Genomic DNA, 24,621 nt, shown 5'->3' with positions numbered 1-24,621 from the left:
TATCAACAATCAATACGAAACTAACGATTTTAAATTGGCTCACCACTTTAGTAGCCTATTGGTCCCAAGCAAACGATTAACGTACCCTATTCTAGTTGAAATTCTATTACTACACTATGTTTGTTTTGATTCGCTATGAAAGTTTGACAGACAACATCAGGGGTGTGTGGATTCATGCAGAACATGCAGGGGTGAGTGAAATAGCTTGGGACTGCTTGGGACCGTTGTTCTGGTACTGAGTGAGCCAAAAATAATAATGATTTTCTTCGGGACCCAGTGGTCTTAGAGTTACCTCTATGCAAATATCGAGGCAGCAAACCGTTAACTACTTTAAAAATGAACACCATAGTCAAAAACACAATTCTTTGCTTCACTGACAGCCATTGCAAAGCGTCCAGCATAAAAGTTGAGGAAGTGAATCTGTTATATCTTAAAATCAAACGCATTACTTTATTCTGCAAACGCTGTACTCTGTGTGGCTGCGATCAAATCTGCTGACTTGGAGCTGGAACCTTCACTTGTATGGAGTGAGGTATGGTGGCGTTTATCACACTCACGGAAGTTATGCGTCGAAGACGGGGGAGAGGTAGCTCATCGATTCTTCCGGTTCGCCTCCTAGCATCGTGCTATAAGGTACCAGGCGATAACCAGGGTAGTTGATCGATAGCTCGATGACGTCATTTCGTTGGCGTCTGCAATGGGAAATTCTCATAGCAGGCGTTGACGATGGGACGTTGTCGAGTTGTTGAATAGCAACTATCGTGGTAACTCACCGATTACCTGTCGATCTGCCAAATTTGGAAAGACGTCTGCATTGAATTGTCTCATATAATAATATTCCGCCCACTATATCACAAGAAATTGCGAGTAGCTGAGTGGAATGGAGATAAGTTAAGCATTGGGTACAGGACCAAGTCTTCCCTGGGTGGTGCCAAAAGATGAGCGCAATAGAATCATCAAGTTGCCATAAGGCACGGAATGAGTCTATTGCATGGCTGGGTAGTCAAAGTCTTCCATTCGTTAGTCATTTCAGGTGGATTAGAACAGGTTTAGGTTTAGGGTGGGCGTTGGCCAGATTTGGATTTTTCAGATGTAATCCTGGATAGGACCCTGTCATTGAACGTCGCGTGAAAGTGGAACTTAATGAAGGCCTAAGTACTTTTTCGTAGTTTTTAGTTTTCGGATTTGAAAGATCGTCGGTTACAGTGGCCTGCTTACTGAGCAGAAAAACGCGGTCCCAGGTCCTTACATATCAAAGAGATTTATGGTAAAATCGCTTGTGAATCGTGTATTTTGCGAAACTCGTTGTTGTCGTTGGTTCCGGGTTTGAATCGATACACAAATTTGAGCAACGGTATTATGTGATATGAGGGGCTCGGTGGCCTTAGAGCAACCGTTTTTGCTTACTGAGCAGAACATCATGAGTCTAATCTCAGGCCCATCCACATTCAAGATTCGGCAATCGTTTTATTTGTTAATATGACTACATGGTAATAACAGCAACTCGGTGATTAAAAAGGTGCTCGTCTGCCTAGTGGCAAACGTTTTTGCTTACTGAGCAGAAGACCGTGGGTTTAGTCCCAAGCTCCTTCGCGTTATATGATGGTTAGGACATCAATTCAGCTTATCGTTTACCAAAACGAACCCTGCTGCAAACCCAACCCTCTTATCCAACATCCCAGTGATTCCTCGTGGAAGTGCAGAGGTGTTCTCGGCTTCCATCAAAGCGAGTGTCATGTCAACACAATCCTTCCCATTCCTTTCTTGACCTGTGTTCGGGTGCGGCCGGCGCTGGTATTGCCTAATTTAAGATCACCAGTTTTTACACATTGAGGATGATTGCTAGTCCCAAGCATCGTCTATTGGTTCTCTGTGTAATTACAGCTGATCTGGCAGTAACAGAGTAGCAACCGTGGGCGGTCAATCAAGCTCAAGCTCAAGCTCACGGAAGTTATGCGTCGAAGTACTTCCGTTAGTTCGGTGGCCTTTCTGCAAGCAGTTGAAGCACCATCCCGACTTTTTCAGCATATTGTATTTATCACTCACATTCATCTTCTTAAAGTTCTCGGATTTCCACAGTTCGTGGTTATTTTTGCATACAGCACACTTTAGTTCATTTTTTGTTTCATTCTTCTGTTCATTTATATTCACTAGCGTGTGGGCCTTCATCACCGGTTTCGGCTTCACACTTTCCAATTTATTGTTCGTTTCATTTTTTTTTTTTTTCAATAATTCTGCACTGCTCTTGCAGGAACGTCATCGTCGCCATATAACCAACAATCAATACGAAACTAACGATTTTAAATTGGCTCACCACTTTAGTAGCCTATTGGTCCCAAGCAAACGATTAACGTACCCTATTCTAGTTGAAATTCTATTACTACACTATGTTTGTTTTGATTCGCTATGAAAGTTTGACAGATAACATCAGGGGTGTGTGGATTCATGCAGAACATGCAGGGGTGAGTGAAATAGCTTGGGACTGCTTGGGACCGTTGTTCTGGTACTGAGTGAGCCAAAAATAATAATGATTTTCTTCGGGACCCAGTGGTCTTAGAGTTACCTCTATGATATAACTGGGCAGAATTCCCGGTTTCTGACGAGTCTCCCAGGCTACTCTCGTAACTTTATCCTTTCGCTACGAAATCATGTTCACCACCATTTGCTCTCCGAGCCCTTCCAGCTGAAGGTTCAAGTTCTTCAGTGCTTCGATGTTCTTGTTGCACACGTCCAGCAATTTTCGGAGGTTTACGGAGTTGTGCTTTACGATATTCGGCAAATTGAACAAACACTCGGCATGCAATACAAAGAACCGGTGCGTTGAAGTTAAAATTCAATCAAAAGTACTTAAAGTAATCAATGCGTTTTGAAGTAGTACTGACGGTAATTAAAATTATCCATCCGTAATTAATGTAGTTAAAAGTATTGAAAATGTAATTAATGTACTTTAAAAACAAAATTTCAACTGTAATTAATGGAGTTTAAAATAAGTTAATGTTCTACATTGTGTAATTAATGTAATTAATGAAGTAGTTAATGGAATTAATTTAATTACAGCCGTTACCTGCGTTGGAGTTAAAGGTTAGGGGTTGTCCATTAATTATGTCACACATTTAGGGGGGGAGGGGGGGAGTGAAAACTGTGACGAGCCATACAAAAAAAAATAAGGTTCATACAAAAAATGTGACAAAAGGGGGAGGTGAGGCTTTGAAAATGGGCCAAATTTGCGTGACATAATTAATGGACCCCTTATTGCGCGCTTCTAGTGTGCTTATCTATGATAAGTCTCTTGTCTTCGAATCTCTCCGTGAGGAATCGCCAGGCAGCATCGTAGTTGTTATTGTTAACGATGTCCTGGTCTATGATTCCTGCTACTGGACCAACGAGTGAATTACGGAGATGGTAAAGCTTTATGGCCCATTCCTCATGCGTGTATCAAACCCATCAAAGGTCGGTAGCGGCGCTTGAAGTGGAGGTAGGAATGGCAAAGCTGATCCAAATGTCATCGAAGCGGGTGTCATAGCCAAGGGGGGGAGGTGGCTGTCAAATACGAACAATCGTCACCTACCTCGCATAACTGGTTCCAAACGTAAACAAGCCATAAGAAACCAACAGCGTTTGTTAACGTTTGGAACAAGTTTCATACAAGAATGATCAGTAGGCTGATTTGACAGCTTGTCCCCCCCCCCAGGTCATAGCCACAATTTCTTTCTTCGTATCAGCTTCCTTCGTAGCCTCCTCTGTCAGCATACTCAACCGGATCGACAAGTCGTTGTACATCGTCTCAAATTTGTTATTTTTCGCTACATGCTCGCCTCGTTGCTCTTCAGAAAGGGGCAGGGCATAAATGAGGTTCTGAAAGTCATTATATTCACTGTATGCCTGGTCAACTGTTTTTTGATGCAACCGAACATAGTGTAAGTTACGACTGTTCGTATTCGGTGCATCGTCACTATGTTGTATGGCACTTTTAACACGCGTTAACTTGCCCTTCACTGCCCCTCTCTTATGAGTGAGAGTTCGCAGCTGTTCCTCCATTTTCGTTTGATCCTGTATCTGCTGTTGTTTGGTTTCGGTGGTGTGTACAGAGTAAACTTGACACGAAAATTTCACTTATTCACGAGCGACGGCCATTTGCAATATTCGAAACGCGTTACTTCATTAAACCACCGCTTAAGCGGTGGGACCATCATCAAATATTTGTGAATCCGATAATCCTTATTTTATAAATAATTTCTATTTTCGACACATCAGCACAGCATGTTTTTTGCAATTTTTGTAAGACTTCATTTTGGACAGAACTTTCTATAATGCTGCATAGGAACACATGGTTTCATAGGAAAGCTAGAATTGAAAATATGTTTTTTTCAACATTATTGGGGTTGGATCTGTGCGTGCAGTCACCTCATTATGATCGATGTCCTATTTACGGTTATCCTTCTTGTCAGATTCCTCGAGAGTTCTCATGCCATGGCTGGTTCCTACCGGTTCGATCCCCCATTAGACTGGCCCACAAAAATAAAAGTTCAAATTTTACACGGACAAACATTTGTGCCTTTAGATTAGAAAACCATTCTCTAAAAGTTTTAGCTCATGGTTGTATGATGAGCTGGCGCTTTGAGTTTGCATTTTGTATGAGGATTTTGGATTACATTCATAAAAATTACACTTCTACACTCTACTAAAGTTAGTTAAAACAAAATCCTCCAATGTCAGCCAAAACACATGTAAATAATGAAAATGATATAAGGAAGAGCAAAACTCAAAAGCGTAAACCTGTCACCTTGTCCATCTGAACTATTCCAAAATAGAAAGCAATACAATATTATGCTTCCTCTAAGCTATTCCTCCGCATCCTACATCTCTCCAGCCTTAAAACTGCTACAAATAATAGAATCCCAATAATACAAATTTTGGTCACAATATTGAAAATATATCAACCTGCATTTTTTTGCTGAGATTGGCACCACCGAGCAGGCTCCAAACTACTGAGATCTCAGCAAAATTTATGTTTGTTAGCCGAGATCTCGGCAAAATCCCCGTTTGTTAACTGAATATCGGCAAATTTTTCACTGAGATCCAGCAAAATAGATTGCCGAGCTGCTCGGTTGTGCCCATCTCGGCAAAAAACACTAAGTGTGTCCACTAAATTGGCCATACAAATATTACTTCCTACATTACGTTGGCTCGATTAGCGATCACACCGCCGGATACTTGTGTCCTTCACTCGTTTTCTTTAGAATTCTCTTACAATTCTCACTTTTCCCTACGAGTGATCAGCCATTAATACTAAAGACAGGACCTCGGAAGTTGAATTAATCTAGTGATTGTTAATGCGTCAAAGACATATGTGTCGTATGGCAAAAGCACAGCGACTGCACAAGCAGGCCACACCGCATATGGGGATATAAGATGTTTACTTGGGTAGCCACGTTTGTTATTCATCGTTGCGATTTCGGTGAACAAAATTCTAAGGAAAAATTGCATTATTATCGGACACCTTAAATTTGTGTATGTAATCTAATGTATGCTGCCATATTTGTCTAAGGGAAATGCAATTCTGCCTATCTGTGTTTTGTAATAATCGATCGTATCTTACCATTATTCTCCCATTACAGCTCCAAGAAAATCTAATGCTTTCTTAGATGTACCAAATATACAGCACCTACAGATTGATGATCAGGATGATGATGATAATTATAGACTGAGAACTTTTAGCTCCTCGAAGCAGGGTAAGTATTGAGGACAACATTAAATGTATACTGAATAATAACACACCCACACACAAGACATTAGCATTAGCATTAGCATCGAACAAGTTGCACAATATCGTAGGTGGTACGAATTCAAAACTATTAAGAGCAAGACGGATTTCTGTAACTGGACAAATAGTAAGTAGGAAATAAATACTATCTCCCAGATAAAGAAACATCCCGCTCCAACAGTTAAGGATTGTCCTGGCCACGTCCTTACAACTGGTAGGGATAGGAAAGGTATGTTAGTCCAACATTTACTTAAGAGAGATGCAGAGAACTCTACGACCCCTCATAAATGTCTCGGGAATTTAGGAATTATGTTAGTAGGGAAGGTAAGCCATAGGATACACCCAGTCAGTGTTGCTAGCATATGTAGATATTTTTTTATAAATTTGAAATTGCTGTCTGCTGGAATAAAATGAAGATATAACATGGTGAACTCACCATCGTTGTTACATTCGTAGCTGAATCATAGGAAGGAATTATGATGTGTTGAATATATTTTTTTTTATTGATAGAGGGGAAAACCCGCGGGAGTGAAAATAATTTAACTACCTCTTCTCCCGTAGGCACAAAACCTCTATGTCTTTTCAACTTAAATCATAATCAGTTACAAATTTCAACAATAAAATATTTTTCAAGTGGAAGCAATAAAGTTAGCAGATTCAAGATGATGGATGACATGTACGATAGATGGCATGGCAGAACTCCCGCTGAGGAACACACCCACACACAAGACATACACACAAAAACGCGTGCGCATAATTTATACTCCAATGATATCATGGCATTTCAGTACCCTATGGTTTGTAAAATATGAAACCCGATCATCTCTATTTCTCAGTACACTTAAATGTACAAGAAAGGAATATTAAATATTATTATTATTATTATATTTAATATTAAATATTATATTACATTCTCATTTTTCGGTATTTCCCTCTCCCTCTCCCTCTCTCTCTCGGGACATCGACTTATTACCAGTGTCTGTTTTTATCATTTACTATCACATGCAAGGAGTATCGCTTCCACCCAGTGTCGATGAATTGTGTTTGTTTTGAACATCTTCGTACAGTGACTCAATTCCGAATTCGTACACCACCATACAGATTTTTCCTCCTAAGTTTCTAAAAGTCAATAAATATTTTTTAGACATTTTATGTATGTACAGTCATAGTCTCAAATGTGAAAAACAATGCATTATTTTTATTTCTGATAAAATGAATATTATTTTCTTGAAAATAATAAAAAATAGCATGAATGCCGAAAATAAACTCAAATCCATATTCGTACAGTAGGTCGTTGAATTGGGATATTAACCAATTTTTCGGTTTAATACTTCGTATGGTAACCTTTACTCATTGCTACTGCCTTTAGGCGTTTTGGAATGCTGTCTACAAGTTTCTGGGTGTATTCAGTGGGAATTTTTGTCCATTCTTCGAGCAAATGTTTCTTCAGATCGTTTTTGTTTGAAATATGGTGGCTTCTAACTTTTTTATCAAGATATTCCCAAAGATTTTCAATGGGGTTGATATCCGGAGATTGTGGTGGAGTATCAATAACTTTTGAGCAATTGTAAAGCAGCCATGAACGTACTTTATGTGCTTTGTGTTTTGGATCGTTATCTTGGTAAAACTTAAACTCTTCATTTAATCCCATTTTGCTGGCGCTTTGCTTCAAATTTTCTTTTAGAATGTTTAAATATACATTCTGATCCATTATGCCTTCGATGAAAACCAAGTTGCCTACACCTTTAGCAGACATACAACCCTATACCATTACCCCTCCTCCACCGTGTTTAACCGTCGGTTTCAGATTTTTTACATTCAGTTCATCGTTTGGCTTTCTCCAGACAAAACGACGACCATCTGAGCCGAAGATGTTGTATTTGGACTCATCAACAAAGATGACATTTGTCCAGTAGGTCGATGGAGTGTTTTCATGCTGTTTAGCGAAATCAAATCGAAGCTTTTTATTTTTCTTGCTAATGAATGGTTTTTTTCTCGGTACACGGGCGTTGAAGTTGTTCCTTCTCAACACAGAACGAACCGTTTCCGGGCAGACCTTCACTACATTTCGCTGATTCAGTTCTTTCGTGATGTCAACAGCTGTTGTTTTTGGATTTTCTCTTATTTGTCTCATTACAAATCGTTCATCTGCCGCTGTCAACTTTTTCCTATTTAAGTTTCTAGGAGAATCGGCAATCCTTTTCTCTTCTACAAACCGTTTAATGATGTACTGAACTGTTGATCTGGGTCTTTTCACCATGGTCGCAATTTCACTAAGTGATTTCCCCTCTTTATGGTGAGCGACGATAAGCTTTCGCTCCACAACTGACGTATGTTGACCCTTCCTCGCCATCGAAAAGATTTGGATCCACAGCCTTTACTTAACAGATGCTATTGAGTGAAAAAAAACCACACTTAGTAAGGAAAACAACTGTACGAATTCGGGATTGACCTGTTTTTCCGTGTTTAAAATATGACTCAACGCGTAGGAAACCAAAACATGATTTTTCGAATGAAACAACTACTGCGCAATGATAGATGGTAGTCACACTACTACATCCACACCATGCCTTTAATATTAGATCTTAGATGTAGATGTGAGCGCATGATCAAACCCATTAAGGGTGTACGAATTCGGAATTGAGTCACTGCACACTAACTTTAGATTACTGGAGTCAGTAAAATTTTACTGGGTTTTTGAATTGCGGATCGCCCAGTAGTCATCACAGAAATAATTTGCATTACCGAACTGTCCGTAAAGTCAATCTGTCAAAAATAACTGTTCATTCAGTAATTGGTTCGAGTTGCGTATACTGGAAAACCCAGTAGTTTCTTTTTGTTTATTTTGCTGCAATTTAACTGAAAAGACAGTTATTTGGTTCATTATTATACCGTGTTACCCAGTTAATTTAAAAGTAGTGAATTTGCAGTCATAAAAGCATGAATCCTGGTGCAATTCACCGTTTATAATATGCCAATTAATATGACGACTTAATCCCTTGACGTACCCCGGAATAGCGCGTCGACAGTGAAAGCAAACAATGCAAACATCCATTTTGTTAATCAAAATTTGTTGGAGATCAAGGAACTGCAAAAAGAGTAAATAATAATTGTTGGTACTAACGAAATAGTACTTCAATTTCGCTGTCGAGCTTTCTCAGTTCCGTCATGATATAATTCAAGTTTTAACAAAACCGCGCGATTAAACACTTGCTCCCGGATTTTACTGAAGCTAAAATGGCGGCGGGAATAAAATTGACAGTTTAGAGTTTTACAATTCGTGGTCGGTAAAACAAGGTGGCTATTCTGCTGACCAGTCGGTAAAAAAATAAAGACTACTTTGTGCACAGTAATTATTTTTACTGACTTTTCGTGAAATCACGAAAATTTGGAAAATACCCAAGTAACAATTTCCAGTTGAAGAAACGCTTTCGTTTTGATTTTGTTCAGCTGCATGTTGAATAATAATTGCACAATGTGTTCACCACAACTTTTATAAAACCCTTGTTTACACTCGTTTGGAGAACCTATACAACTGCAACACAAAGGTGTTGTCTAACGTATTCAGTAAAACGTTTGCCCAAAATCAATTTCTTGTTGAAGAAACGCTTCCATTGTGATTTTATTCAACTGCATGCTGAATAATAACTGTACAATTTGTTTATTACAACTTCTGTAAAACTCTTGTTTACACTGGTTTGGAGAACCTGTTCAACTACAGCATTATATGTCTACGCGGTATAGGAGTAGAAGCAACTTTTATACAACGTTTATAGATACATATTTAAACTCAAGCTTTATTATTTTGGTGAAAGCTCTTATACAACGTTTGTAGACACTTCTTGACAGCTGCTTTGAAATTTAGTAGAGAGTAAACCTGAGAGGCGTTTGTTGCACTCTTTTATGACTCCTAAATAATCATTGTACAGCAAGCGGTGAAAAGCGTTTACAGCACTTTTCAATGACTCCTTAACAACCGGATAGAAGCAACTTTTATACAACGTTTATAGATACATATTTAAACTCAAGCTTTATTATTTTGGTGAAAGCTCTTATACAACGTTTGTAGACACTTCTTGACAGCTGCTTTGAAATTTAGTAGAGAGTAAACCTGAGAGGCGTTTGTTGCACTCTTTTATGACTCCTAAATAATCATTATACAGCAAGCGGTGAAAAGCGTTTACAGCACTTTTCAATGACTCCTTAACAACCGGATAGAAGCAACTTTTATACAACGTTTATAGATACATATTTAAACTCAAGCTTTATTATTTTGGTGAAAGCTCTTATACAACGTTTGTAGACACTTCTTGACAGCTGCTTTGAAATTTAGTAGAGAGTGAACCTGAGAGGCATTTGTTGCACTCTTTTATGACTCCTAAATAATCATTGTACAGCAAGCGGTGAAAAGCGTTTATAGCACTTTTTAATGACTCCTTAATAACCGTTGTGTAAGTACTCACAATATTCACAGATTAAAATTAATTTAACAATTGTTGTGGTACGCCAAAATAATTGCTTGTACAGTTTTTATTAATTTAATTTATTTGTGCACATTGAAAAAATATGTAATTATGCCATAATACACATTCTGTGATCATGGAGGAAGTAGTAACTAGCATCGGTTTAATCTTTGATTGATATTCTTTCGATTAATCTCCCTAATAATTAATTGAGAGAATTTATCTAGAAATGTTATCGTTGATTATATGATATATGTCTTAAATTAATGTTTGCATTTATTAATAAACACCTATATATATAATTTACCTCTACTCCACCGAGGGTTTCTCGAAGCAAGATTCGAACTCATGATCCCGGATTGCCAGCCGCTTCTGTTTCCATCTGCTCTATTCTTGAATACATATTTTGATCATATGAGAGAAGTATATGAAGCTCATCTTGAGTGACTTCTCTTGCAGTCGAATAATCATTGCCTTATGGTCATATAAACGTGCCTATCACTTGTGCTATTTTTAGCAACAAAATTGTGGTTGGTGGTTGGTCGAACGTAAACAATCATTTAAGAGTGCTCCAAGCAGCTTTTGAAGCTTTTAAGCAAATGGCAATACAACTACATTCTTGTTCAACTCTGGAAGCTATTATTCAACGTTTGATCAACTCAGGTGTTGTATAAGAGCTCCCAATGGCTTGTTTTGATGCGTTTATTCCACTTTCTATATAGCTCTTGTCAATCGGTTTAACTAAGGTGCTATAAAAGTTATCGTAGGTCTTATAAAGCATATAGTTAAACCAAACGTAAACAATCATTTAAGAGTGCTCCAAGCAGCTTTTGAAGCGTTTAACCAAAAAGGCAATACAACTACATTCTTGTACAACTCTGGAAGCTATTATTCAACGTTTGATCAACTCAGGTGTTGTATAAGAGCTCCCAATGGTTTGTTTTGATGCGTTTATTCCACATCCTTTATGGCTCCTGTCAAACAGTTTAACCGAACGTAAACAATCATTTAAGAGTGCTCCAAGCAGTTTTTGAAGCTTTTAACCAAATGGCAATACAACTACATTCTTGTACAACTCTGGAAGCTATTATTCAACGTTTGATCAACTCAGGTGTTGTATAAGAGCTCCCAATGGTTTGTTTTGATGCGTTTATTCCACATCCTATAGAAGCTCCTGTCAAACAGTTTAACCGAACGTAAACAATCATTTAAGAGTGCTCCAAGCAGTTTTTGAAGCTTTTAACCAAATGGCAATACAACTACATTCTTGTACAACTCTGGAAGCTATTATTCAACGTTTGATCAACTCAGGTGTTGTATAAGAGCTCCCAATGGTTTGTTTTGATGCGTTTATTCCACATCCTTTATGGCTCCTGTCAAACAGTTTAACCGAACGTAAACAATCATTTAAGAGTGCTCCAAGCAGTTTTTGAAGCTTTTAACCAAATGGCAATACAACTACATTCTTGTACAACTCTGGAAGCTATTATTCAACGTTTGATCAACTCAGGTGTTGTATAAGAGCTCCCAATGGTTTGTTTTGATGCGTTTATTCCACATCCTTTATGGCTCCTGTCAAACAGTTTAACCGAACGTAAACAATCATTTAAGAGTGCTCCAAGCAGTTTTTGAAGCTTTTAACCAAATGGCAATACAACTACATTCTTGTACAACTCTGGAAGCTATTATTCAACGTTTGATCAACTCAGGTGTTGTATAAGAGCTCCCAATGGTTTGTTTTGATGCGTTTATTCCACATCCTATAGAAGCTCCTGTCAAACAGTTTAACCGAACGTAAACAATCATTTAAGAGTGCTCCAAGCAGTTTTTGAAGCTTTTAACCAAATGGCAATACAACTACATTCTTGTACAACTCTGGAAGCTATTATTCAACGTTTGATCAACTCAGGTGTTGTATAAGAGCTCCCAATGGTTTGTTTTGATGCGTTTATTCCACATCCTTTATGGCTCCTGTCAAACAGTTTAACCGAACGTAAACAATCATTTAAGAGTGCTCCAAGCAGTTTTTGAAGCTTTTAACCAAATGGCAATACAACTACATTCTTGTACAACTCTGGAAGCTATTATTCAACGTTTGATCAACTCAGGTGTTGTATAAGAGCTCCCAATGGTTTGTTTTGATGCGTTTATTCCACATCCTTTATGGCTCCTGTCAAACAGTTTAACCGAACGTAAACAATCATTTAAGAGTGCTCCAAGCAGTTTTTGAAGCTTTTAACCAAATGGCAATACAACTACATTCTTGTACAACTCTGGAAGCTATTATTCAACGTTTGATCAACTCAGGTGTTGTATAAGAGCTCCCAATGGTTTGTTTTGATGCGTTTATTCCACATCCTTTATGGCTCCTGTCAAACAGTTTAACCGAACGTAAACAATCATTTAAGAGTGCTCCAAGCAGTTTTTGAAGCTTTTAACCAAATGGCAATACAACTACATTCTTGTACAACTCTGGAAGCTATTATTCAACGTTTGATCAACTCAGGTGTTGTATAAGAGCTCCCAATGGTTTGTTTTGATGCGTTTATTCCACATCCTATAGAAGCTCCTGTCAAACAGTTTAACCGAACGTAAACAATCATTTAAGAGTGCTCCAAGCAGTTTTTGAAGCGTTTAATCAAATGGCAATACAACTACATTCTTGTACAACTCTGGAAGCTATTATTCAACGTTTGATCAACTCAGGTGTTGTATAAGAGCTCCCAATGGTTTGTTGTGATGCGTTTATTCCACGTTCTGTATAGCTTTTGTGAATCAGTTTAACTAAGGTGCTATAAAAGTTATCGTAGGTCTTATAAAGCATATAGTTAAACCGAACGTAAATAATCATTTAGGAGTGCTCCAATAGCTTTTAAAACTTTTAATCAAATGGCAATACAACTACATTCTTGTTCAACTCTGGAAGCTATTATTCAACGTTTGATCAACTCAGGTGTTTTATAAGAGCTCTCAATTGTTTGTTGGGTAACGACTTTCTCAGTAAATAAATATTCTGTGTACAGTATTTTGCATCAAACGATACCGAAGTTCAGTTTGTGTTTTACAGAACATCGGTTATTCACCTGATTTAAACTGAATTTTCAGTAAATCTTTCGTTTTACCGTTTAAGCCCAGTACAAAAAAATACCGAACAACTAAATGCTGGATTAGTGTGTGTAGTTACGAAACGAGCGAAATGAACAAATGAGTTTATTATACATCAACGAATACGCGTTTATTGATAATCACCAGAGCTCAATTATCAAACCCAAAATTGTCAAAATCAGAAGTGATCCTCAAAAGCAAAATAATCAACGACATTTTGGGCAAAATGATTATTTTGAATATTGTCGACCACACTGCCTAAATCATCGATATTATCATCAGATCAGCTTGAGGCAATAATTTGCCGTCGACTTATGTCTAAAAACCACGTTCTTCAGCGCTATATTTGTTTAAAATTAAAATAATCATTTTGCATTTGATCCTCAATATCATCCCGACAAAGATGAAGACGAATATCAATATTTACAACAGGTAGTTGGTCTACCTGTTAAGGTTTTCTTCATTTTCAGCTAAATTGAGTGTAGAAGAAAGGATTTCTATCAGCACTGCTTATTACAACTACCTACTTCTCTCCTTTCCGCTCTCAGAATTCGCCAATTCGGTGTCTCTCGTTGTGTGTTCTCCTCAGACTGAACAATATTCGATACCGCGAAACATCTCCGCAGTTATGTTTTCTTTCGGCGCAGGAGATGTGCGGTAATCGAAAGTTAAGAATGTAGCTCAACATTTGCAATAACATTCTACAAAATTTTCATGTGCGCTGAACGTACGAACGAATAGGGCGACCATAGCGCATTTTAAGAAAACGTCACAAGTTTTTATGGCTGTTTTAAATCAATTATTACGAAGAAACCATAAAGCCTACACGGTTACTACCAAAGACACAAATCTAGGGAACTGCATGGAGAATGTTTTGTACAACAACTAAATTAACAGTAATGAAAATTTTCAACTTAAAAACACTAAAATGTATGAAATTTCACCAGTTTTTTTGGTACTTTCAACATTCTTTTCAATTTTAATTTATGCAGGGACAGATTCCGACTATTATCCGGAGGATTTGATTATACGGAATGAAAAAAAAATCGATACTCCGGATAATCGAGTCCGACCTGATCAGCTTTAGTCTGGTGGTGATAGCTCTTGCAGCTTTTGCAGATTCAGCAACCCATTTCAGGTTACTTTCACTTACAATAAGCCCCGCATGTATGTATTACCACTATTAATTACATCAATTAGTATTACATGTTCTTTTGAATCTTGGCACGATCCTCCAATCCATGGGTTCCGTAGATTTATTTTTCTCTACGCTGTTGTGCTCGGGCAATCCTACTTCGGAAGATGGATGGCTGAATCGGTGGCAGTTTCGCCAGAACAAAAAATAGGACCACTCACACTCGTGTCCGCGATATTAGACGACGACTATGAACAACAATATACACTATTTTCTCCTACAGTCGAAACACAATCTATTACATTTATATTTTTATTGTTTATTGCTTTTTTTTCAAGGCGTTGTTAATCGAGGAGATTCGTTTAGAAGACGGAGATCGCGGAGTAACAGCCTAGCACCTACCAGCCCTATGTATGCTCCAGAAGAGGTGCTTCCACCAAGCAATGTACCCATCGAATCGTTCTTTGTAGCTATGATCGGTGCCCCAGGTGTTGGCAAAGGAGCTCTGCTGTATCAGTTCCGATCATCTGAATGCATCAATGCATATGACACACGAGGTAAGATGCTGTCTATGTCTAGTTTATATAGAATCTTATGGTTGCACAAGGGATACAAAAGATGTGTACAATGAACAAAAAAAACGCATTAGTTGAAACCAACATGCAACGTAAATTAATTATTTTATTCATATGTTTGAATGGAGAGTAACATAATGAGACTTTGTGTGGGTAAGTGGGTAAGACATACGTCAGGGCGTGAGAGAAGTAAAGTGCAAGCAACGCATTGAAAAATGGGAAAATTCACAAACTTCTCTTCTGAGGTAGGATTTTTTGCTTGAAACTTGAAAATATAGCCCATGTAGGAATTCCGATCGTCACCTTCACCGGCCAATTCTGCATCGACAAAACACTCGAACCGAAGATTGCTACCACCCCTAGGTGCCACAATTTGCCGAAGGTGAATCCCAATACAAAGCTTCAAATCGCCAAGCTCTCCCAGCACCTTATTTCGCCTTTTTGGCTACATACGGGTTTCATCAGAACTTGCAAACACTTGTTTAGCCGTTGTTCAGCTGTATATAGTCAAAAAGGCAAAATAACAGGCCTATGGTTACTTGGGCCGTTAACTTTTTTAACTCTATTTGTTCCAAATTCAATATAAATTACATTTTATTTTAACCTAGGTGGTCCAGCTACTACAGTAGCTTACCAGCCTTAATTGTTATGATATATATCTAAGTGTGTTTACATTGTTCCTGCCTTGGAAATTCAGTATTTTAAACAGGTTTTTTAAACCTGCATGCAAACTAAAACTAAATCTGATCTAAGTATAAAGGGAATTAATCGTTGCAATTGAGGATTGCTACGATTTTTGCCTGAAATTATTAATTATGTTGTTGGACATTTTTTCTAGAGTCTCAACATTCAAAATTCTATGTACCTCGATAGTAATGTACCAGGGAGGCAACTTCAAACTCATCTTCAGAACTTTGTTCTGAGTCCTTTTACGTGCTTTTTTTCCTGGTCGTGCAATAACTAGACCATATTGGCACAGCGTAAAGCATGGCCGGGCTAAAAATTTGTTTAAATAGGGGAAATGACGGCTTCGGCATGACAGACTATTTTCGGCAACCCAAATTGAAACACTATTTTCACTGGATTTTCTTACGAAAACACTTCGCTGAATGCATGCAAACGATTCTTTATGCTTTCAGCTTCAATTTGACTATATTTTTACCACTGAGAAAAAGCAATCTAGCAAGGTTTTCTTGAAATGAAACACACGCACTACAAATTGTAGCTGATTTCGAGTTGCCGATAATAGAACAGCAGATTTACATGCAGTTCAAATGGAACGGTTGCCGAAGAAAAACTGGTTGCCGACAATACTCGCTCTCACTAGAGAAGATTGGAGCATTGTAAAAGCGTTTGAAAACAGTTTTTGACAATTCTTTCGACTGAAATTGTTAGAGCAGCTGGCAGCAAAAGATTGTAAACAAACCAATACTGCATATGTGTGCGTTCCATAGAGAAAAAGGCTATATAAAGAAGGTCGCTGCTTAGGTTGCCGAGAATACGTGAATTCCCCTATTAGAAGTTTATTCGTCAGGCAAAGTTTGGATTTCTTGTTTATAAGAGGCAACAAACATTTTATATATTTGTTACATTTGGCTTGAATGCCCTCAATGTGATCTTTAAAAGTTAAGTTTTGCTCTAGTACTAATCCAAGATATTTCACTTGACTTGACCAGGAAATTGGAACTCCGTTCATAGTGACTATGTGACTACTACTAGGTTTCAAAAACAGAAACAGCAGCAACAGAAACAGCAGCAAATACAGCAGCAGCAGAAGCAGCCGCACCCGTGGGAATGAAGGTTTGATTGCTAAATTGAAAAAGTTTAATTTTCCACTTTATATTATGAAATTAGTTCAAAATTATTTAACTGACAGAACTCTGCAGGTAAATTATCAAAATTCCAAATCTAATCGACTACCTGTTAGAGCTGGAGTTCTTCAGGGTAGTATTCTTGGGCATTTATTGCATAACATTTTCACTTCGGACCTCCCTGATTTGCCTCAGGGGCGCCACAAATCTTTGTTCACCGATGACACAGGCATTTCCGCTAAAGGAAGAAGTCTTCGTGTTATTTGCAGCAGACTGCAGAAAAGTTTAGATATTTTCTCGTCTTGTTTACAAAAATGGAAGATTTCTCCCAAAGCTTTCAAAACTCAACTTATAATATTTCCACATAAGCCTATGTGGAAATATTATAAGTTGAGTTTTGAAAGCTTTGGGAGAAATCTTCCATTTTTGTAAACAAGACGAGAAAATATCTAAACTTTTCTGCAGTCTGCTGGAAATAACACGAAGACTTCTTAAGCCTATGTGGAAATATTATAAGTTGAGTTTTGAAAGCTTTGGGAGAAATCTTCCATTTTTGTAAACAAGACGAGAAAATATCTAAACTTTTCTGCAGTCTGCTGGAAATAACACGAAGACTTCTTACTTTAGCAGAAATGCCTGTGTCATCGGTGAACAAATATTTGTGGCGCCCCTGAGGCAAATCAGGGAGGTCCGAAGTGAAAATGTTATGCAATAAATGCCCAAGAATACTACCCTGAAGAACTCCAGCTCTAACAGGTAGTCGATTAGATTTGGAATTTTGATAATTTACCTGCAGAGTTCTGTCAGTTAAATAATTTTGAACTAATTTCATAATATAAAGTGGAAAATTAAACTTTTTCAATTTAGCAATCAAACCTTCATTCCCACGGGTGCGGCTGCTTCTGCTGCTGCTGTATTTGCTGCTGTTTCTGTTGCTGCTGTTTCTGCTGCTAGTGGTGGTCCGTCCCCTCCAAAATTCGTTACAAGAATGACTTCAACGAGCTTAGGTAACCTATCAAAATTCTCTAACCAATGAGATTCCGTTTACATACGGACTATCACGCTTCACGCTCACTCGATTCTACTCATTATTTATTCAACACTAACTCTATCTACTACACCAGACACCGTCGAATGCTTTTTCTATGTCTAGAAGAGCAACTCCAGTTGAGTGGCCTTCAGATTTGTTTGAACGAATTAAATTGGTAACTCTTAAGAGTTTATGAGTAGTTGAATGCCCATGGCGAAATCCAAACTGCTCATCTGCAAAAATTGAGATCGTATTGATGTGAAGCATCATTCTATTTAAAATTATCTTTTCAAAAAGTTTACTTATTGAGGAAAGCAAACTTATTGGACGGTAGCTAGAAGCTTCAGCTGGATTTTAATCCGGCTTCAAAATTGGAGCAACTTTTGCATTTTTCCATTTATCGGGAAAGTATGCCAAATGGAAACATATGTTAAATAATTTTACCAAGAATGACAAGGTACTCTCTTGAAGTTTTTTGATGAGGGTATAGAAAATTCCATCATCACCTGGTGCTTTCATATTTTGAAATTTTTTAGTTATAGATCTTAATTCGTCCAAATCAGTCCCCCAGGAATCATCAAAAATATTATCCCGAGAGAAAATATTCAGATAATCCCGAGCAATCTGATTCTCAATAGGACTAGTAGGACCCAAACTGAAATTAAGGGAACTCTCGAATTGCTTAGCAAGTTTCTGAGCTTTTTCCAAATTTGCTCCGCTATCTTTCATTTTTGGGTCAACACTCCAGCAAGCTTTAGGTACTCCTGTTCCGTTACGCAAACGACAACTAAAGGGTGTCCACGATGAAATTGCCACACTATGAAATTGCTCTAACTTTTTAACCGTTGGGTAGAATTTAATGAAAATTTGGGTGGATTTAGTTCATAGTGCATTATTTACATCCTGCAAGTTTTAAAGTCCTGTGATCAAAACTCGCGGAAATGGAGTCGAAAGAACAGCTCGTGCGTGATAAAATCTTGCGCATTCATCACGAGAACAAGGATCTCTCGCATCGTTCCATCGCTAAAACGTTGGGAATCGCGAATTCCACGGTGTCGCGAGTGATTAAGCGGTTCGAGGAACGGTTGACCACCGATCGGAAGCCCAGAAGTGAAGGAAAAAGTATTCCGTACAACACCAAAAATCACAACCGCGTAGTTGGGGCCTTCAACCGAAATCCGAACACCTCCGTTAGGGATGTGGCTAAGAAGCTGCACCTAAGCCGAAGTTTTGTCCAGAAGGCCAAAACTAAGGCTGGGCTTCGAACGTTCAAGGTACAAAAGGCCCCTAATCGCGACGAGAAGCAGAACAAGTCCGCCAAAACCCGTGCCAGGAAGTTGTACCTCAACATTCTGACGAAAGTTGTATGCTGCATCATGGACGACGAAACATATGTGAAGGCCGACTTCAAACAGATCCCCGGCAACCTGTTTTTCACGGCCAAGGATAAGTTCAGCGTTCCGGAGCATGTCCGCACTCAGAAGATGTCCAAATTTGCGAAGAAATTCCTGGTTTGGCAAGCCATCTGCACGTGCGGGAAGCGGAGTGCACCTTTCGTGACCCAGGACACGATGAACGGACAGGTGTACATAAAAGAGTGCCTCCAGAAGCGGCTGCTTCCTCTCCTGAAGGCCCACAACGTCCCAACAATCTTCTGGCCGGATTTGGCCTCATGCCACTACTCCAAGGACGTGCTGAAGTGGTATGCGGACAATAAGGTCAATTTCGTGCCGAAAATGTTCAACCCTCCCAACACTCCGGAGCTCCGCCCCATCGAGAAGTACTGGGCGATTATGAAGCAGCACCTTCTTAAACGACCTAAGGTAGTGAAGACAGTCGAGGAACTGAAAAAAGTATGGGTTTACATGCGAAAAACGGTTGATTCACAGGTTGTGCAGAATCTTATGGCCGGGGTTAAGGCCAAGGTGTGGGCATTTGCGTATGGACTGTAAATAAAATACGAGTAAAATGGTAAAATGAAGTTTAATAGTTATTTCTCAATCCCTGAAAATTTGATGGCAATCGGATGAAAACTCGAATTTTGCGAATCAATTTTGTGTGTGGCAATTTCATCGTGGACACCCTTTATATCATCGATGTAAATTAATACAAACGTGTAAACTCTATCCACTATTCGCAAGTAAAGGCATGGATCTGCCGAAGAACGCCGAATACCCATGTCCTTGAACGTCACATCAATCCACACACGGTGCTTGTTTAAATCCGTAAATAGTTCGCTTCAAGCTGCACACTGCAAGCTGGTCACTGGGATCACCATTGGTGTACTCCGGTGGTTGCGTGATGAAAAACTCCTCCTGAAGTTCGTTGTAGAGGTACGCAGTTTTGATGTCAATGTGCCTAACAAGCATTCGCCACTTGCTCACGATTGTGAGCACCAACCGAAATGTTTTCTCAATCGGTGCAAACACTTGATCGTAGCCTTCAACTTATTTTTGTTAAAAACCTCGAGCGACTAACCTTCCCTGGAATCGCACGACTCGTCCAGATTCATCCTACTTACGCTTATACACCTACTTACATACGGTGCCGTTCCAACTGCTGTTGATGGCAACGTGTCCTGGCTATAGACCGCGGTGTTCACAGCCTCCGCCAAAACCGCCGAGCCTCCGATGCCACACGTGCTGACAATAGGTACTGTGTTGCTGATTGTTCACCAACATGGTTTTTTCATCTGCCACATTCCAGCGATACAGACCTCCAACACGATCTGCAGTCGCAATTACCGAACCATAAACTAACTGACACCGGTCAACGTTAAATTCCGCACGAACACCTTTACTCGCGAGTTTCGTAACGGAAATCAAATTTCCTTCAAGTCCAATAGCGAAAATTACACCCGTCAATCCAGACGAGCAAACTGTTTTTCGATATCACCGAGGCACATCTCCATACCCGATCTTGTAGTTCGTGATTTGCCTCTCTAACGCAACGTGGTATTTTCATGATGTTGCTTCAAAACGGGGCTTTTATCAAATTGAAGTGCTGGAGGAAAGCCCTGTTGCGTCACATTGCCATAGTATTATATTATTACACGCAGATAAATAAATTTCAATATCAACAATATTCTGTATTGAATGCAATAAAAAAAAATCGTTGCCTCCCGATAAACAATAAATATTGTTGACACCAACAATTTCTTTCATTGAATTTAAAAAAATGTTTTTTTTTAATTTTTTAATCATTGATCAAAAATTATTTTCTTTGAAATAGCGAAACAATTTTTGTTTGTAGAATCAAGAATTTGTATTCTGATTCTTTTTCCTTCAGTTTTAAATTAACAATGATGCTTTTCAATGTATTTTATGTAATTTAAGTATTTAATACATTAAACTTATTATAATACCTAAAATACAGCGAGCAGTTCGGTCTGCGGCTTTCTGCGATAGTAGCGGCCCGCAGATCAACTTTATGTGGAATATATCACGAATAGGTTGCCTGTAAATTATTGATTACCAATTTGCAATACATTCCACGTAAAGTTGACCGATAATACAGAACCATTAATGTACCTTACTGACAACCATAACCATTACCATTAAAGTTCTCAAACCATAAGTAAAAAGGTTCTAATATAGTCCTCTCTTCACGGGGGCAATAATCACGCATTTCGGCGGAGCTCACATCAATATGATGAATATACTGGGTGAGGATGACTGCAACAGACTACTCTTTCTAGCATTCAGCACTGCGATGCAAGTGTGAAAGAGTAAGCTGTTTTGTTCTGTCGTACCTCCGTCAGTTTTACACAGGGATGAACGGTTGGTTTGTTTTCCCACTAATCTGTTTCTCTCTTGTTCACACTTCTTCAGTTTAAATGGTGCTTTAGTGTGCGCCGTTTAAACGTCAAAAAGCTCTATACCCAAGAGTGTCAGATTATCCAAAAATGTCAAAATCATGTGAGCTATGGTGCATCTATAGAGATTAGTGACGTTTAACGCACGTACACTAGCGGGAGCAACGCCGTGTAAAGTTGTTTATTATTTTCCTCTGGCTAACCTAAACAATGTATGAAAGTAGATCTGTCAAAATGAGTTTGACATCGATTTGTTATGTATTTTCCTCGGATATTCACTAACACGCTCTCACATATCGCACCAATACAACCGGACGTGAAAATCTCTATATGTGGTTGACAGGGATAGGGACCCCCTGTCTCTCTCCAAAAAAAAAAAGTAATTTCGAAGGAATCGGTGGAAGGAGAAAATTACGTACCGTGCAGACTTGTATTAAAATAAGTAACACAAAAGACGTGTAAAACCCGTGCGTAACCCTACGAGCTCCTTTAATTTCAATAGTTTGATTTCCACATATGTCATTTTCATTTACAGAATCTCCAGGACAACAAAACATTTCTATAATACTAAATGGGGAGGAATCTGAGCTAAAATTCATCGCCGATAGTGCAGACAACAAGGTAAGCCGTATTGACATTTATAAACCAAAATTAAGATTAAAGTTTAGTTTACAATTTAAAAAATGGGACACAGTATTTGCATATTGTCACTGTTAGCTTGAAATAGATGGAAAATCTCCTTTTCATTACATTGTTGCTTTTCTTTAGATTCTGTGGCAAGTACAATTATAGAGGTAACTCTAAGACCAAAAGGTCCCGAAGAAAAGAGCTCAAATTTTTGGCTCAGCTCTGGTACTACTTCGGTCCCAAGCTAATCGATTCACCCCTCGAAACTTAGGAAAATCCACTAACCCCTCATTTTATCTGTCAAACTTTCATAGCGAATTAAAACAAACATAGTGTGGTACTGGAATTTATACTAGAATGGGGTACGTTGTACGTGCTTGGGACCAATAGGCTAGTCAAGTAGTGAGCCAATTTGAATTCGTTAGTTTCGTATTGATTATTGATTATACTCTATGTCCAGGGATGTCGAGAAATGTTTCAACCCAAAAAACTCCTAGACAGGATCGGGAATCGAACCCAGCCGCCTGCAGCATTCTTCATAGGTGTGCCTTTATCTCAAAGCCTAAAGGATCCATGAAAACATTTCAATGTACAAAATTTGATTTTATTTTTTTCTGATAGATAACGAAGTACAGGATAAACATTTACTTCGGCCTAATCGCACATTTCGTCCTATCAAAAATCAGAAAATATCGATTACATCCTGATGAATGTGGGCGTCTTAGTGGAATACCTGTATAAAGAGAGAGAGAAGGATTTGTAATTTCCATTTAATTCCACTATCTTATTTGCTTATCCTTGACAGATACGCGTATTTCGCCTACAATGCGCAGACTTCTTCAGTGTCTTGTACTTGTAGTCGAGTATTAGAACAAGACACTGAAGAAGTCTGCACATTGTAGCCGAAATACGCGTATCTGTCAAAGATAACTACCTACTCTGCCTAACCCCGCCAAGAAAACAAAAACTGCCCCCCACCATAAGGCATACCCAGACGCCTCGACAGGTCCATGGGTTGTTTTTTCCGGCCCAAGCAAAAACCGATTAACGTTAATCACATCGAAAAAGATCTATTTAAACGTTTCTCGTCCGTGACCGACATTTTGAAGGTGAGGCCAGACAAACTGTGCGTCACTGTTGGTAACCGCAAGCAGGCGAATGAGATCGTTTACATTCCCAGTCGTGACGTGGAAATCGAAGGAGTGGTCACCGAAGCGAGTTTGACCTGCAATGACTTCTTGAAGAGGGGGGTTGGTGTCTTCAAGAACCCCGTTCGTCCAGAAGTCAAGATTCTTGACTGCACCCAAATGCAGTCAGCATCCCTTGACGGGACTCGTTTCGAGTGACTTTTTTCGGATCGGCTCTGCCGGATTACGTCCGAATTGGGAGGATTCGACTTCCTGTGTGGTTGTTTGTACCAAGGGTGATGAACTGCACCAAGTGCAAACAATTAGGCCACACCACCGCCTTGTGCGGCAACAAGCCACGATGCGATCAGTGCGGCGAGAAGCATACGGAGGGTACTTGTGGTACTCCTCCCAAATGTGTTTATTGTTTGGCACCTCCGCATCCTCTCGCAGATTGCCCGAAGTATAAACAGCAAGGAAAAAACTTGAACGGTCTCTGAAGGCGCGCTCTCAGCGTTCCTTTGCGGAGATCTTGAAGACTTTCAATCCTCCTCCCAAAATCACTCCGGAAAAAGAAAACAATAATCCGTTTAATCTTCTTCCAGTTGACGAGGACGACACTGACTCAGAGGGCAATGACGGAAAGGTCCTTCAAGGAAGCGATCCAAGAATGACTCGCAGAAAACTAAAAAAACTGACTCCCAAGCCCCTTTGGATAAATCAAGAGGTCACGGAAATAAACCGAAACCCAAAGAATTTCCGGGGCTTCCGGGAACATCTAAAACCCCAGATGTCCCAGTTTCACAACGAGAACAGCAGAGCGCCATGTTCACGCTTTCTGGGATTGTGGACAGCATTCTCGATCTGTTCAACATCACTGACCCTCTACGGAGCATCAATAACATGATGCTTCCAATCGTGAAACCTTTTCTGAAGCAATTTGTTTCCAAGTGGCCCCTTGCTTCATTCGTATCCTTCGATGGATAATTTTCCAAAAAATGATACGGTATCTCTCCTTCAATGGAATTGTAGAAGCATTTTACCAAAACTAGAAATATTCAAATTTTTACTGCATGACATACACTGTAATCGTTTGGTCACAAATTCAAAGGTTTTTGTCATAGGGTAGCGAACTACTTCGGCCTTATCGCCCATTTTGGGCCTATCGAG

At 39.0% G+C, this 24,621-nt stretch overlaps 1 protein-coding gene across 5 annotated transcripts in view; it reads left to right on the top strand.

The window, feature by feature from the left end:
• Positions 1-24,621, top strand: part of LOC135704889 (GTP-binding protein REM 1) — a 104,637-nt gene that overhangs the window by 70,770 nt on the left and 9,246 nt on the right. For all 5 annotated transcript variants that reach the window (XM_065226426.1, XM_065226427.1, XM_065226425.1 and 2 more), the window contains 3 exons: positions 5,619-5,732; positions 14,806-15,024; positions 22,233-22,318. In XM_065226426.1, the coding sequence (XP_065082498.1) occupies positions 5,619-5,732; positions 14,806-15,024; positions 22,233-22,318 (419 nt within the window). The remainder of the gene's footprint in view (positions 1-5,618; positions 5,733-14,805; positions 15,025-22,232; positions 22,319-24,621) is intronic.

The sequence above is a fragment of the Ochlerotatus camptorhynchus genome, unplaced genomic scaffold (genome assembly GCF_037179485.1).
Source record: "Ochlerotatus camptorhynchus isolate MF236.1 unplaced genomic scaffold, CSIRO-AGI_Acam_v1.1 ptg000250l, whole genome shotgun sequence".
Classification (NCBI taxonomy): domain Eukaryota; kingdom Metazoa; phylum Arthropoda; class Insecta; order Diptera; family Culicidae; genus Ochlerotatus; species Ochlerotatus camptorhynchus.
This window is presented reverse-complemented; position numbering and strand designations above follow the sequence as displayed.